Source organism: Amia ocellicauda, chromosome 6 (genome assembly GCF_036373705.1).
Source record: "Amia ocellicauda isolate fAmiCal2 chromosome 6, fAmiCal2.hap1, whole genome shotgun sequence".
Taxonomy (NCBI): domain Eukaryota; kingdom Metazoa; phylum Chordata; class Actinopteri; order Amiiformes; family Amiidae; genus Amia; species Amia ocellicauda.
The window spans coordinates 21,971,309-21,987,485 of record NC_089855.1 but is presented as its reverse complement, the minus strand read 5'-3'; the positions used below and the strand labels follow the sequence as shown (position 1 = coordinate 21,987,485).

The 16,177-nt window shown below is 37.7% G+C and overlaps 1 protein-coding gene across 2 annotated transcripts in view; it reads right to left on the bottom strand.

Moving 5' to 3' along the window:
• Window positions 1-11,522, bottom strand: part of pcdh17 (protocadherin 17) — a 53,814-nt gene extending 42,292 nt beyond the window's left edge. For both annotated transcript variants that reach the window (XM_066706673.1, XM_066706674.1), the window contains exons 1-2: window positions 10,985-11,522; window positions 7,324-10,123 (exon numbers count right to left, since the gene is read on the bottom strand). In XM_066706673.1, coding sequence (XP_066562770.1) covers window positions 7,324-9,807 — 2,484 coding nt within the window. In that variant the 5' untranslated portion in view covers window positions 9,808-10,123; window positions 10,985-11,522. The remainder of the gene's footprint in view (window positions 1-7,323; window positions 10,124-10,984) is intronic.
• Window positions 11,523-16,177: the final 4,655 nt, after the last annotated feature.

Here is a 16,177-nt window from a genome sequence, read left to right as displayed (position 1 = left end):
AAAACTGTTCCTCTCCTAAGATAAGTTGGCCATGCACAGAAATGTCATTTTAATACAAGCTAACAAATCATAGTGTTCATAATTAAGTGCATCAGTGAAGCAGAATGATGGCTTTGTATTTATTATATTCCCGAGGAGGAAAAACTGGGCACATACAGTAGCTTGATGGGGAAACCAGCATTACATTATATTATTATATCTATAAACAGCGTAATTTGCGGTGATCGAAAGTCAGCCGAGCTCTATACAGGTCATTGGCATCTTATCTTGGGAAGGTAGCGAATGTGAGGCATCAACTGGTGAAAAATGAAGATATGGAGATGTGTTTGGTGCATTTGGGATCATAAAACTCCAAAACCATTTTTAAGCGTGCAGTAGGAAGGAATAAGGAATAAATGTGCATAACCGTCACCTTAAACTAAAACCTCAAAATGACATCTGGGTATAGAGAGAAGTCTTTGCTTTTCACTGAGAGGAGCACAGCTACAGTACAGATAGGAAACCACTACTATTACTAATAATAATGCACAATAATTACAGATTCTGCTAAGTTAAGAGAGGGCTTAACAATGTATCAATTAGCTTAATGTCAAGTTTCTCATTGTGTTTTTTGTGGAGTGCTGTTGCTGTAACATAATTGTTATTTATGTTGACAAATTCTAGGAAAGAAAAGTCTGCACAGTAGTCCATTTTCAGTTTTATCTCATATTTAGGTACAATTTGGAAGTACAGCATTTCTTAATAGTAAATAAACATAAAGAGTGTGGGGAGTTTCTGGTGATAAGGGCTAATGGTCAGTTAACTCCATTGCAGCACACTATTGGTTCTTGCGTTCCAGCATGAATAACCTGTAGCTTTAACCTGCTTCTGTCTGCTCAGGCCTTAAGAGTTTTAATTTTTTAGAAGGCAAATAAGCTGCTCTGTGTCTAGCATCATAACCATTTTCACTTGCAGGTGAGACTTCAAGAGAATCTGTCTAAGCAGTGATAAGCAGAAAGAAAGGAGCAGCCTGCATTATATGCAAGACATTTACCACTAACAGCAGCACAATGCAATCCTGTGTCGAGTGAAGTAAAACCATTAGGATGCATGACCAGGTAGGAGTTATATAAAAAAAAAAAAAACACAGAACAAGAAGTGTTACCAAGCCAGTGGAGTGAGGAAAGAACATGCCATCCCCACCGCTTCAAACTCCAGCTTTTCAACACTCAGGATTTAAAGCGCTATATAAGAATCTCTGCAATGTATGCAAACCTGTATCATGCATCTGCAGATTACTTGAATGGAATTGCATTTGTTTAAAGATAAAACAATATTCTTATGTCCATACAAATTGTATATTTATATTGCCTGCTGTCACCAAGGTTTCTTAAGCCTTTCCAAATGCTTCACACCAAGAAATAACTAATAGAAAAACAAACAAAAAATGTTAAGACCCTTGCAAATTAGCCAGTACAACTGCACTGTTAACTCTTAGAGGATAAATACAGCCAAATGAATTATGGATTGGGATCAGAAAAGATTTATTCCCCTGATGGATCTTATTTTACCAAGTAATGTCTTTACAGAAAATTTCTACTGCGACACCCTGGCCCCATGTCTTCGGAGGCATGTTCAAACAAGCAAAGACCATACAGCTTTTGATAAACCACCTCCAGATATTTGTGGATTTGTATTGAAATCTGTACAGCATGCTCCACTCCTTAGTCACTTTCTTTTAAATATTCATGTATGCCTAAATACAGGGACATTTTCTAAAGTTTACACTGCCATTCAAATAACATCTTTACCACTGATTTCTTCTGCAACTAAGCAGTTTTTATTTTACATATCCAATCAAACAGGCCAGTCAACACATTCATTACTTATCAAAATAAATTATTTATATTTTTTCATGTGCTTCACAGTAAGTTTTCATTAAATAGCACTGTAAAATCGGGAAACTAGGAGAAGTAGACTAAGTTAGCCTTTCTTCATGCTTATTTTCAAATACAATCCCAAAAAACAAACTAATTCAAAACTGTAGCCCAAAACTGACAAGAAAACAAAACCTGTTGAAAATGAAAAACAGCAACAACAACAGGTTTTCAGCAGATCTACTTAACTATATTAATGATCCCCAGAGTTTAAATTCAGTAGAAATCTCTAGGGTGCAGAATTATTCAAAGCTATACAACATAGTTAATTATTTACAATCCTTACATAGATTTCTAGAAAGGTCTATGAATAATGAACGGATTTCTACAAATGCCGGTAAATATCTTTATATCTTTAAAACTCTAAGAGACTTTCAATAGCAGTCCATAAGTGCTGGCATATTTCTTTTATGAACATTTTAATATTTTATTGTGGGTTCATTCAGAACCAACAAACTGAGGTATATCAACTCAAAGTTCTAAGTTCTAAGGCAAATTAAATGTAATGGTCAATTTATGTTACTGATTTAATTTGTTCATTAAGTATTTTTAAAAATATTTTCCAAATTAATGGTAGTGTGCATAAATACAGAACAAATACACAATTAGATTTTATTGTTGAGTTTTGTTTTTTCATTTCCACTGCTAAATCAACTTTTGTTTTACTCCAACAAATCAAAATCAAGAAACGTTTCCTGATCCACATGAGGGACATTGGTGTAAAATATGATGAAACGAACTTTATATCAAAATGGCACTGTTCATATTTGTATTCCATTGATTTAATTAAAAAGTGGTTTCACTTGATGCTTTCTTCCACAACCAGCACTGGTTTTCAAAGATTCATCTAGCCAAGCATGAAATCCTACATTGTATAGAGATTCACAAAACAATTATTTCTTAATCACCCAATAACACCACCAACATTTATATTCAGTCTGCAATACAGTGGTTTAATTTTAGAAAAATGTCAGATAGCATAAAAGAAACCATAGTTTTAGAAACACAGCAAGCCTACCAGCAGGTATCCAGAAGAATAAATGGTCCCTTTTCCCCCCATAGGTTTCTGCAATTAACATTTCTATAACATATGGGAGCATATCTAGAAAAATAAACATCTAAACAGTCATCCATATTAGAGATATACTTAAAACATGTCAATTTCACCTTGATGTACATCAATATTAATAAACAGTCTTCCCAAAGAGTAAACAACTCCTTACACATAATCATACTACACAAAATGCTCTTAATAAAGCAACCAAGAAACGTAAAATCGCAAGTGTGTAAATCAAAGTAGAAATATGTACAGACACACACTCACACATACACACAACAATGTGAAATGGATAGTTACCCTTAGCCCCCTAAACATTCAATTAGAAAGATCAAAATAAAAAGAAGGCAGCTCTTTAAAGTTTCTCTCACATGAGACCATGAAAAGTGATTTGAACAAATCTGAGTGCTGTTACACTAGGTGCTCACTGCAGTGTGGGAGTAATTTCAATACAGTACAGCTGCACAGAAACATTGCAGGGCAGGGACTACAAATACCAGTAAACACAGCAACTGCAGTGCTGGGCTAGACAAATGTGAGACTGTCAGAAAAATATAAGAGGAACTGTGACAGACCATCTACTGTTTTATGTGCATGTTTAGAATACACAACACGTTTAAAAAAAAAAAATCTCTGAACCATCCATCTTTTGTACCATCTGCTATGCAGGGTTATTTTGATTAACAAAGCCTGCTGCTCTCCTGTTTAACCCTATATTTGTCAAAATTATTTCCATGAAGAAAAGCGTTTACTACTGCCACATAACGCAAAGAAATAGATTTCGGTATGTATGTGTTCCACTGGGTTTTCAGATCCAATGCATGAAGAATTGGAATCTGCTTTTAGTTGACAGCTGGACTGATGTTTATTGACAGCAATGAAAACTGCTCAAAGTGGAGCTACAAACTGTACAAAGAAACTATTACAAAAATAAAAATAAAAATCTCCAAACATTTTTATTATCAATGGACTCACGGATCAATCTGCAGAAATTCTAAGTAATGTATAAACAGAAAAGTTGATTTTCTGCACAAAAAAAAGGTTTAGTTCCACTGAAAGAGGGTCATTTTCATGAAAATGCAATATTATAATGGATTTGAGGAAATATAGGACTACAAATTCTGTAATGGCAGTACTTCACTCTTGGTGCTGTTGACCTTTATAAATGGTGTGTAGTGAGCCCCTCAAGTGAATTACTGGCCTGTCTGACTGTGTGACCTTGTGCAAGTCAATTGACCTCTGTGCACCTCTGCCAACTCTGGCTGATAAACTGGAGAGATTCAAGACAACACCGAAAGTAAACTGTCACTTTTTAATGAAGATTGCCAGGATTTGTCACATGAGATAGCAATGACAACATTAACTTGCTTGGGTTTTCACAATGCATTTTTAAGGAGAGGAATATAACAAAACTTAAGAGGCAGGGCTATCCATTGAGTATTTGAAGGCACCTGCTTTTCAGCAGAACAGACAAAAACAGCCGAAAATGTCAAAAATAATCAGATACACCTGCTGCTGCTGCTGCTGCTGCTGCTGCTGCTTCTAAGAGAGCAATTGTATTTCCATCCCTACAACCATCTGTCATTGACGTATTATCCAATAGTGTTCCTTTATTTAAAAAAAATGATTTTCAAATATTTATAAATGTTGTGAAAACATTTGTCAACTATATATGTCTCCGGTCTAAATAGGATGAATACACACAAGATAGGGAGTAGCATGGGAGTCCTCTTCCTGTTAAACTGGCCATATAAGAGCCATAAGGCAGACTAACTCCACCTAGAGGAGAAATACTAATCTTTTTTCCTTTTTTTTCTTCCCCCAGAATGTAAAACTTGGTGGTTAAAAACCTAGCTTGAAGGGGGTATGATTTCGACAAGATTATGAAGTGCTTCCAATTTGTAGAACAATAAACGTAAAGGCTGGTTTACAAAGCTCAAAGCTATGCTACTCTGGGAGGGGGGAATCATATTTGGTAGCATGAATTCAAAAAGGCTGTAGATTAACCAAGAAAATCAGTTTAAAATGCAAGGGTTGTATCTGACTATAAATTATGTCAGTTCTTGCTATGGAGTGGTATTCACCAAGCAGCTATGTGCGTATCTGTGTGTGTGTATGTGTGTGTTCTTCTGCTTTGAGAAATACCACACTGGATTCATTTTAGCCTTGATTCAGTTGTAAGTAATATGCTTTAACGCTTCAAAGTTGAATTAAGTATCATTATGCATCATCCATCTTCTTATTCAATAATTCTTTACAAATCAAATTACTCTTTGTTTCACTATGCCGAAGCTCCACATAGAATGTAGCATATAACCATTTTTATTTGAAATGCAATGACTTACTCAGCGCCAGCGGATAAAACTTCTGGACTGCTATAAAATGTCATTATTGGTTCAGTAATACTGCGTGTACTGTTAGGCTCATAAAAGCCTTAAGGTGACCTTCGTGCGGCAGATCTTTTCAGCAGGTAGTGATAGATCCAGCCACTCTAGATCAATAAAGGGAATTCTGTCTTTGTTTCCTGCCATTTTCCAATAAGCACTCTGCACAGATTTAGGTTACCCACTCGAGCACTAGGGAGAAAGTAGTTTTTGTCATTGGAAATATGATATTGGGTATCTTCCTACATTGTTTCTTGTAAATAATAGAATACACGTGTTCGATATATCGAGAGAATCCACAGTGGCGTGCGAAGGATAATGTTTTTTTCACTACATAAGTGAGAAGACCACAAACACATGAGTAATGGACACTCAAGATACTTATAAAGGTCGTTTATCACGTCTACATTCAGACGAGCACACCCTATGCTGCATGATTATTTTGTTCAGTTGTAAAGAGGCTCCAATAAAACCAATTTGTAGATGCAAATGTCTGTAGCATGACCTTGTCTGTATTTCTTGTACCAATAATACAACCTACTAGTTGAAAAGTAATTCCGAATATATTTTTTTGAAGTTTGTTCTGCTTTTTTTCTGATAAAACAACGCATCTAGGAAGGGTGTATTACTCCCCCAAAACACTTTACACATCCTTAGATATTTTCTAAACAATAAAAATCAATACAGTGCATTGAGGATCTTAATATTAATAAGAACTTAAATATTAATAATTTATTTATAAACCCAAAACCACACATTTTAGAATCATAATGACAACAAGTTTGATAAATTCCCCCACAAATATAAAGTAGCCTAAATAAATACAGCAGAACTTTAGTCTTTGCCAACAATAATCTAGCAGGTTGCATATGTATACCTAGTTTACAGTGTTTTAAGTAGGACTTTAGCCTTGTCTGACATGACAGATTTCGAATTGCTTAAAACAGGCTTAGCACAACAGATACGCAGTAGTTGTCAGCGGCTTAGTGAAATCGCTCCTCACAAAGAGGTATTAGCTAGGAATGTGGAAAACAAGTAAACCCCTTTGGTTTCTAAGAACAATCTGAGCACCTATTTGTTCTTGAGGAATTATTTATTCGTTTATTTATTTGAGTAATTTGTAGTCTTTGAAAATACAACTGCTTCAAGGCATACATCTTTTCGATGCTCTTAAACTAAACTGTATCCATCATGTAAATGTATGAAAAGAAGCTGGAAATGTTTCCCTAGCATCCCAATGAGCTGGGTTGCCGTGTAAGAAAGTAAACAAGAAGCTCAAATGAAAGAAATTACAATTTTCCAGCACTCCATTTACAGATACTGACAATTCTCTTGTGTATATATACATACAAATACACACAGACACACAAACATACACACACATACAAATACATGTGGGTATTTAAAAATATTTTCCAGTGAATACAAGATATAAAAGCTTTATGTCAAAAATATTAAATCCTTCATGAGATATTATATATTAGATAGATATAGATATCTATATATAACAAATAAAACAATATATTACAATAAACATGGTTCACATAAGCACATTAAACTGACTTTCAAACTTATTTCTTTAAAAGATCACTGCATAACAATTCAGAGCTCATCTTGCTTATAAAACATGAAAGCACTTTGTTAAAATCCCAAACAAAAACTGATTTGAGTTATTAGCTGTTGAACAACATAGCAGTAAAACCTTTGTTCTTCGTATATACATTGGCATATAGATCAATAACCCAAGTAAGTCAAATACTTAAAGAAAACAATGTTTTTGACCAGCCATATTTTACATTTCAGAAAACTAATGATATTTTTTTAACCAATGCTTCCTGGTTCTACATTTTGCAAACAGACAGTGCTCTCTCGACTGTACCATTACCTTTCAAAATGTTTATGGAACTGGTACAAGAGAAGTGCTGAATTAAGGGGTTACAAGACGGATAAAAAATGTGTTTCCTACCTGAATTATTGACATCCTATTAACTGGAGTCTCGGTTGTATTCGTTGCTGGTCCAGTGAAGCTGGTGTGACAGCCAACATGCCCTTGAGGAACAGTCAAGTTGTTAGACGTGGGCTTGAGGTACATTACCTCTGACCTGGGGGAGCTGAGGGGTAATCTTGTCTGGTAATCAAAGTACATGGGGGAAGTTGCAAGTGATGGGCTGCTAACCACATTCATAACATTCATTGCATCCCTCTCTTCCACCTCACTTTGTACCAGCATGATGTCGTTTTTATTAATCTTCTTCTTTTTGCTTTTGCCCAATTGTGGGTGGGAATATTCTGCTATCCTGCAGTTGTAAGTCCTGATCTCTTTGTTTTCTCGTTTACACTTCACAGCTATGGTAATCATAGCTGCAAGAAGAATGATGGAGATGATGCTCAGAGTCACAATCAAAGGCAAAGACATGTCCCAGTGACGCTGCTCATCGTTTATTCTGGGCTCCCCTTCCGGCAGCGATCCAGTGTAAGCCTTGATTATTAGTTTTGCTACAGCCGAGAGGGTTGGCTTCCCATGGTCTGTAACTTTTACTATAAGCTCCACAACTGGGGCAACCTCTTCCCAGAAAGGATGGACAGTCCTGACCTCCCCAGTGACCGAGTCCATCTCAAACAAGTGCTCTTCGTTTCCATCTGTAATCTCGTACGTCAGCCGGCCACTTTCACCATAATCATTGTCCACTGCCCTCACCGTGGTTACAATGTGTCCCACGCCAACATTTCGGGGTACGTGAATTTCAGCAGTGTCATTTTGTAGAAGGGGTAAAACAATAACTGGTGCGTTGTCGTTCACATCTAAGACACTGACCCTCACAGTCGCGTTGCTTTCCAAATGTGGAGACCCTGAGTCTTTTGCCAAAACTTTAAACTCAAAAAACTTGGTTTGCTCGTAGTTAAAAGATCTTAAAGCATAGATGGCGCCATTTGTTGGGTTCACAGACACATATGTGTAAATAGACACATCCCCTACATGTGAAGGTAAAATAGAATACGATACAGTGCCATTTTGCCCTAAATCTGGGTCATGAGCCAAAACGGAGCCTAAATACTCCCCAGGGATATTATTTTCCGGAACCTGCAGGAGATACACAGGTTTGGTAAAACGAGGGGCATTGTCGTTCTCATCTAAGATTTTCACCGAGAATGATTTGGTAGAATTCAAGGCAGGGATCCCATTGTCTTTGGCCACTATTGTGACATTATACTCATCCTGAACCTCCCGGTCTAAAGGTCTATCTGTAACGACAGTGTAAAAATTATCATAATTTTCTTCCAGTTTAAAAGGCACATTGCCCACTACTCTGCACTGGAGCTGCCCGTTTCTTCCCGAATCTTTATCAGTGACCCTCACCAGGGCAATGACCGTACCTGGTGGGGCAGCCTCACTGATGGCTCCCTGCCGGACAGAAACAAAACCTATAGTGGGCCAATTGTCATTTTTATCAATTACTTTCACGGTCACTTTACAGTGGCCAGGAATAGGGTTTGGCCCTAAATCCTTAGCCTGCACATCAATCTCAATAATCGCATTTTCTTCATAATCAATTTCCCCCTGGATCTTTACAACACCAGTTTTAGGGTCAATAGAAAATAACTCACGAATCTTATCTGGAGCATAGCCACTAAATGAATAAACCACTTGTCCATTGCTCCCTTCATCTGGATCTGTGGCGTTTAAATCTATCAATATTGTGCCTAGGGGTGCGTTTTCGGGGATTTCCACAGTATAGGAGGGCTGTTCAAACACTGGACTGTTGTCATTAGAATCAATAACTTTCACATTAATTTGCACTGTCCCTGATCTTGGATACTCGCCCCCATCCAAAGCGGTTAATATCAGGGTGTGATGGCTCTGCTCCTCTCGGTCTAAAGGTCTCTGAATGACTAATTCAGGGAATTTGGTCCCGTCTCCTCTGGATTTTACATCCAAGGAAAAGATGTTATAATCGTCTCGGGTGATCTGGTATGTCTTTAACCCATTGTCTCCCGAGTCCGGGTCGTGTGCGCTCGTCAGTGGGAAGCGCGTCCCTGCGGCTGCGTTCTCAGAAATGTCAATATCGATCTGATCGGAAGGGAAGCTGGGCGAATTATCGTTTATGTCCTGGATTTCCACTTTAATCATGCAGATCTCTTTATCGTTGGCAAACACCTCCAAAGAGAGCTGGCACTTGGGGCTTCGTCGACACAGTGTTTCCCTATCGATCCGCTGCTTAGTATACAGCAGTCCGCTTTCAGGATCAACATCAATGAGGTGAGGGGCTGAATTCTCTAACACCCGAAAGTTGGATTTCTTGCCTCTTTCTCCGGCGCCCAGCCTGGCATCTTTGGCAATGTTTCCGATCACGGTGCCCGGCGCCTGCTCCTCCGGGACAGAGTAATTTAAGTTCTTCAGTGTCAGGGCTTGAGCCCAGAGCAGAAGGAAAAAGAAAATGGAAAGATACATCCCCCCTGGCAGTGTGTGCGCCGATATATCTGAAAATGGCTGTGAAGTTTCAGACCTGTTGATCAGCTCAGAAAAAGGACAATCCCCGCTGCATTTAATTGTAATCAAGCAGATAATTCTGCTCCGGATAGTAACCAACAAGAGTCATGTCGGGCCGTGTGGCGAGAAACGGGCTGCTTTCTGTCGGTTTAATTAGCAAAGATGCTGATGGACCCCGTTAGGATGGCAATGAAACGCGTCCCGTCCAGCTGACCGCCCGGACGCATCTGCGCCGTGATGGGGAGCCGGTTTCCAGCAGATGAAATAGCTGTGCGCTCTGAAATACAAAACACATTCAAAGAGTCCTCAATCAGCACAGCAAATACAGGGGAAATCGATTTAGTCAGGGGTTGTCGCTTTTCCTTAAACGATACAGATGGAAATAAATGCCTCCGCGTCCTTTATTTGCATAGAAACTGCTTTGCAGTCAGCGCCTCTCTTAATGCAATATAAAAATTATACATGGGATGAGGGCTTTTGGATTACCTCCAAGGCTGAGCAGAGCAGCAGGTTGATACATTTTGAACTGCATTGCACAGCCTACTCAGCGGACCTGGCTCTGCGTGCGTGCCTGCGTGTGGTTATTACATATCTATAATAATATACATTCATATACAAATTGAGAGCGAGAGACAATTGTGACATCACATGCACTCTTTTTTTGAAAACGGTGCGCTAATATTGAACAAAAGCACACGGATGCTCCGTATAATCTAAGCCGAGGAAATGCAAGTAAATACAACACAGTTGAGCTGAACGCTATTTTTACCGCATTCAAGTGTTGAACTGTGGCCATCTCTCCCCCTCTGCACGCTTTATGAAACTGATCTGGACGAAGGCTTTTAATTAGGCTCAACACAGCGACAACAAATAACACACTGCGCCGACTTCAAACCACACAATACAACTTTAACAGCACAGACAACGGCAATATTGTGTCACAGTACCGCTATGAAATGATTTGGAAGCCCCGGGGGCTTTAGTAGAAGCTGTTGCATCCCCTCCGACTCCGGGTAAATGGATTAAACTCAGCTCCAGACACATCATATTTATATATATATATATATATATATATATATATATATATATATATATATATATATATATATATATTTTTTATTTATATATAAATACTCACCCAATTATATGTGCTTCCAAATAACGCGGTTCCCTCCGCTCTTCCACCAGGATCTTCTCAGAAACGGAAGAAAAAACACCCAGAAGACAGCACAGACTACTGTGTATGTGCAAGTCAACTGGTCCAGAAAGTCCTGCTTGTAATATCAATGAGCCAGGCTCTCTCAATTGCTCTGATTATAATGCAATAGCTCGCCTCGGCTCACGGTGTCTTCAGTGAGTCACCCAATCCCCCCGAAGAAGGCTTATCAGAGTGTGAAGATCCAGCTAGCAAATATAGATCCAACATAGATATTAGCATTGTGATCAGCCGTCAATGTCTTGCATGCTGCATTGATGCAAAGCCAGAGGTGTTTTAGCCTGCATTGCCCTTGCTGTTAATTAGTCCAATATTTACACGCAGCGAGGAGAAAGTCGGAGGTCCTGTCTGTACGGGATCTGCAACGCGTGGATCAAAAGCAGCTCTTCCGTGTCACATCAACTGTTGAAAACGACGGGATTATAATTTCACACACCGCGCACCTCCAGCTCCCTCGCAATGCCGCTCACTGACTAACTCCGCTCACCTCCCAGTGCGTTAAACATTGTTACTGATCTACCGCCAACCAATGAGCGCGGAGGGGACCGAACCTGCCTCTGGCCGCTGCTCCAATGGGGTGCCGATCCTTCGCGTTGGGGGCGGGACTTACAAATCAGTGCAGGGAGTCTGTGATGAGAGCAGTTAGTTTTGACAGAGTAATTGGAGAAGGGTTATTATACTTCACAATCACAAAGCAGGGTTTTTTCAATGCAAATCAACTTCATTAGCATCCGCTTTTGGCGCTGGTGCTGCCACAAAGTCAGCTATGGTGGATGTGAAGTATCCGCAAGTCGAGAGACCAGACGCTACAAAGTTGGCATTAGAGAATACAGGTTTTAATAAAATGGTCACACATTTGCCAAGACGGCTGATCACAGTCTTCAAACCTTTAAAAACGAAGTTGATTTTATATTGATTGCACTAGGATCTCGAACATTTTTCTGTGACTTCTGGCTGTGCACACATTGGTTTATGTTGCCCCCCCCCCCATTTTTTTTTTTTTTTATGAATGTCAGTGTTGTTTTCTTCAAGCTGCGTCTCTCTGTTGCAAGCAAACGTCCCGCGTCATGCTTCTCTACATGAAACTGCCTCAAGAAACAGGCTTATTATGCTGATTGAGATTATGGCTGTGTGTATGTGTGTATTGCAACAGATGATATTAACATTTCTTTCTTTCCTCCTTTCTTTCTTATTTTTGAAAGCATCCCGAAAGGACCACGAATTGGGCGCATCTGAAAACGGGGTCTTATTTATTCCAGGGGTATTTATTCACTCTTACTGACTAGCCAGCATTTTGTGTGATTGCCGTTTATATTCTGACAACTTGCATATAGACTGATTTACTGTGTCGAAATTGTATATGAAGTACTACAAGTGCTCCAGTTATCAGCACGGATAGCACCAATACTACAGCTAATGAGCCTCAGTCGTGCTAAAAGCAGCCTGTATCGTTGCTGAACCATTCACCTCCAAAAGAATGAACGGCTGTGGTTGTGTTTATTCCTTGGGGGACGCTGTTTTTCAAAACGGTGTCATTAAAGATCAGAGAGAGGTATAGATTTGACACTAATGGCAAATATGAGCAAAACAATGTATATGTATTTGAAGATGTTACACATCCGTCGACTTTACTTACAGAAGACATATAGGAATAATATAAGCATGTCTTTTATCGGTTTTTGTGTTTTGTTGGTTTTGCAGGCTGTACGCCCTGCTACACCACTGGCACTACAGTATTAGTTACTTAAGAAATATGTTTCCTTATCATATAATGAAACAACAACAATTATTATTATTATTATTATTATTATTATTATTATTATTATTATTATTAATAATAATAATAATAATAATAATAATAATAATAATACATTTTCTTGGTAAACATACAAAACTAATACATACAAGAGGCTTGTTCAGTAATAACACATTCATTAATGTTATGTATAAGAACACGAATGCATACCTTTTGCTGACCCTACTGAGAAGGCTGATTTATTCCCAGCTATTTCTGATGATTTGTGTCTCTGTCAAATGCATTTCACATGTACCGGATGTTCTAAAACAGTATGTTATGGTTCAATCAAAAAGTGAAATTATATTTCACACACTCATTATTGTTATTATTGTTATTGTCTATTGTTTTGTATTTTGAAACTGTGACCTGCACAGACATAAGATTTTCAGCATCACAACACACTCTTTTTTTTTTCTAGCCAGATAAAAAATATGATTTTGATCACCTATATTAACAAGTTTCCAGTGTCTAAGTAATTTGTTGCTGATGGGATTATGTGGTCTTAATCCCTTAATAAAACCACTGCTATACAAAATCTCCTTACACATGTGGTGTTTCCCATCTAAAACTAGGTTATAATCCTGTTCTACATCTGTGTCCTATAGTTGTTTTTGTTGTTGTTGTTGTTGTTATTAGTTGTTGTTGTAGTAGCAGTAGTAGTAGCAGTAGATTTAGTTAAAATGAACACAAATCTATTAGATACAAGAGCACAGGGAAATATTAAACTTTTTCTAGGTTTTTAATTGTCTAATTTATTTTAATAGACTTATTAATATGTTCTGTTTTTGTCGCTCCACTCATATGATTGAATTTGATTTAGGTGATAATTTGATTCACATTGAGTTAATTATTTAATGATTCATTCATTTTTTTTGTATATTAAATATGTATTAATACATGTGTATTATCTACAGATTATCTAAGTCTTTGGTATGAAGATAACAAATATTCATAGAAACCTTATATTGCAAGAAAGACAGGACATTATGATGCTGATAATGATGATGACTGCTGTTTTTATTAACAGCAATACTTTCATGCAGATTTTATTTCATTTATAGAAATCACTATTGGAGTTCAGTGTCAGTGAAGTTTATAATGTAGTTTTAGAAATCTTAAAGATGTCCCTGTTTTGTTAAGAGTTAAAGTCAAAATAAGTACATACAATGTGTAATCAAAATGGCATAAGTCACATATCATAAATCATATATCAATACTGTTATGCCATCTGCAAATTATTCTTATAAAGCCAACAGGTAAGTTTTACACATGCATCATATCAGAAGCTAAAGTAAGTCACTGGCTTACTAGCGCCACCTAGCAGTTAAATGTCATAATGTAAAGTAAATAGATACTTCGCCATCTACGTGTCTGCAACTTTAATCGTAATATATACCTAGCATATATATATAGATAGATAGATAGATAGATAGATAGATAGATAGATAGATAGATACCTGTTCCATCTTGTTCCATATTGTGACATGGTAACAGTTTAAGAGGCAGTTCACTACATGAATACAATAAGCCGAATATGTGTAGCGCCAACAGTTTGGTGATTTCAGGTAAAGCAAGGTGTGCTGGAAGTTAAAACAAGATATAAATAGCATTTGCCATGGAGATTTAGCTCCTCTGAGTTTCAGAGTTAGATAGATGATACACACAGTAGGAATGCATGCATGCTCTACCTCATAATTAGTACCTGGAGAGTGTAAGTGGAGACCAAATCATCTGACTCCTCTTGCTCCCTGCTTCTGCCCAACAGGTTAGTCTACTACACCTTCCAGATCAAATCAAACACTAGGCATCTCAGCCTATTTATCTGTGTGTGAAGGCCTATGTGTCGCATGGCTTTAATTAGACTGCTTATAATTGGGTTTCAAACCAGCTGTGATAAGATATTTGAACCACCTAAGTTTGCATTCAATTTCGTTTAATTTGGGAATGCATTGTATGTTTCCTAAGCAGGAAAATTGATAAGGTTTACTGTGTTCTCAGTTTAGTTGTGTAAGTGTGTGTTTATTTTGCTTCCATACAGATAACACCTATTTTGTGTTGAAAATATAAGTGATATCTAACCTTTCACCTTGATTGTGCTATTTAGATCAAACAATAATGAAATATTGCTTTCGCACTGATCAAATATCCAGTATAGTTAATAAATAGGTGTTCTTGGTCTCCTTGAACCAGGAATCCATCTTCAAATCCAGCTGCGCTGTTCGGTACAAAGGAACATAAAACATGTCTCAATAAACAATCTGTCTTGACACAGAACCTTGAACTGTGTTAGAGGAAATGTGAATTTGATCCTGTGCATTTTGCCCAGACTACCTTTGAAAACATTGTCTTTGCAGGCAGTGAGGGAGCTCTAAAACAAAGTATTAATTAACATTTTATTTTCACTTCATCTGGTAATTTTCCCATAGTCTAATGTGCTGAAACATGGTATTTAATCTTGATCAAATACCTCAGTGCCATCTGCTGTGCATAATTTAATCCAAAGTCGTATGTGTGCTCTTGAAAACACGTTCAGAAAAATCCCCACCATGTTCAATCTCTGCAGTAGTTCTCTAGCCAATGGACTGCAGGCCTTGCAAGCATCATACTTCAATACTCTCATATGGATGCACATCAAAATTAAGAAAAACAACAATGTACAATTCTCATATTTTGATGTATTAGTAGGCATATAATTACAAGTTTGACAAAACACAAGTATTTTCATGCCTCACACTTATATGAATATAAAACATGTAGAAGAGAAGGTTTGATGGATGCTACAACTTGGAAAACACGTGTATTTCGACTGCACTGGTTTTTCGAATATACAAACAGTTTGAACTCTCGCTGCTGTCTGTCTCCTTATCTTTTCCCTTTAAAGAAAACCTACTACTGTATGTTGTTTACTGGGGTCAGTTCTCCAAATCATTTTCTGATGCAAAATCATTAAAATCATATTTGTCCAGAAGAGACAACATTTATGGCATATTATAATGTAATGGCAAGCGAACAGAAATTCAATGTGTCAGGTACCTTCAGTTTGACTCTAATGCATTCAAGCTGTCCTTCTTCCAGCTAATCAGCGGGATATGATTTGTACATTTCTTAGACACATGCATTAGTAAGTCCCTGGGGCGGGTGACTCTATATATTCTTGAATGTTCATGTTCTGTTATGAATCTTCAGAATTGCAATATTCTCTTTTGAAGACTGTCCGAATCCTGTAGTTTGATGTCTAATCATGAGCGAAGACAAACTCCCTTTTTATCTGATGAAAGACTGCTCACTTTTACCTGTGCACATGCATGGATGGTAGA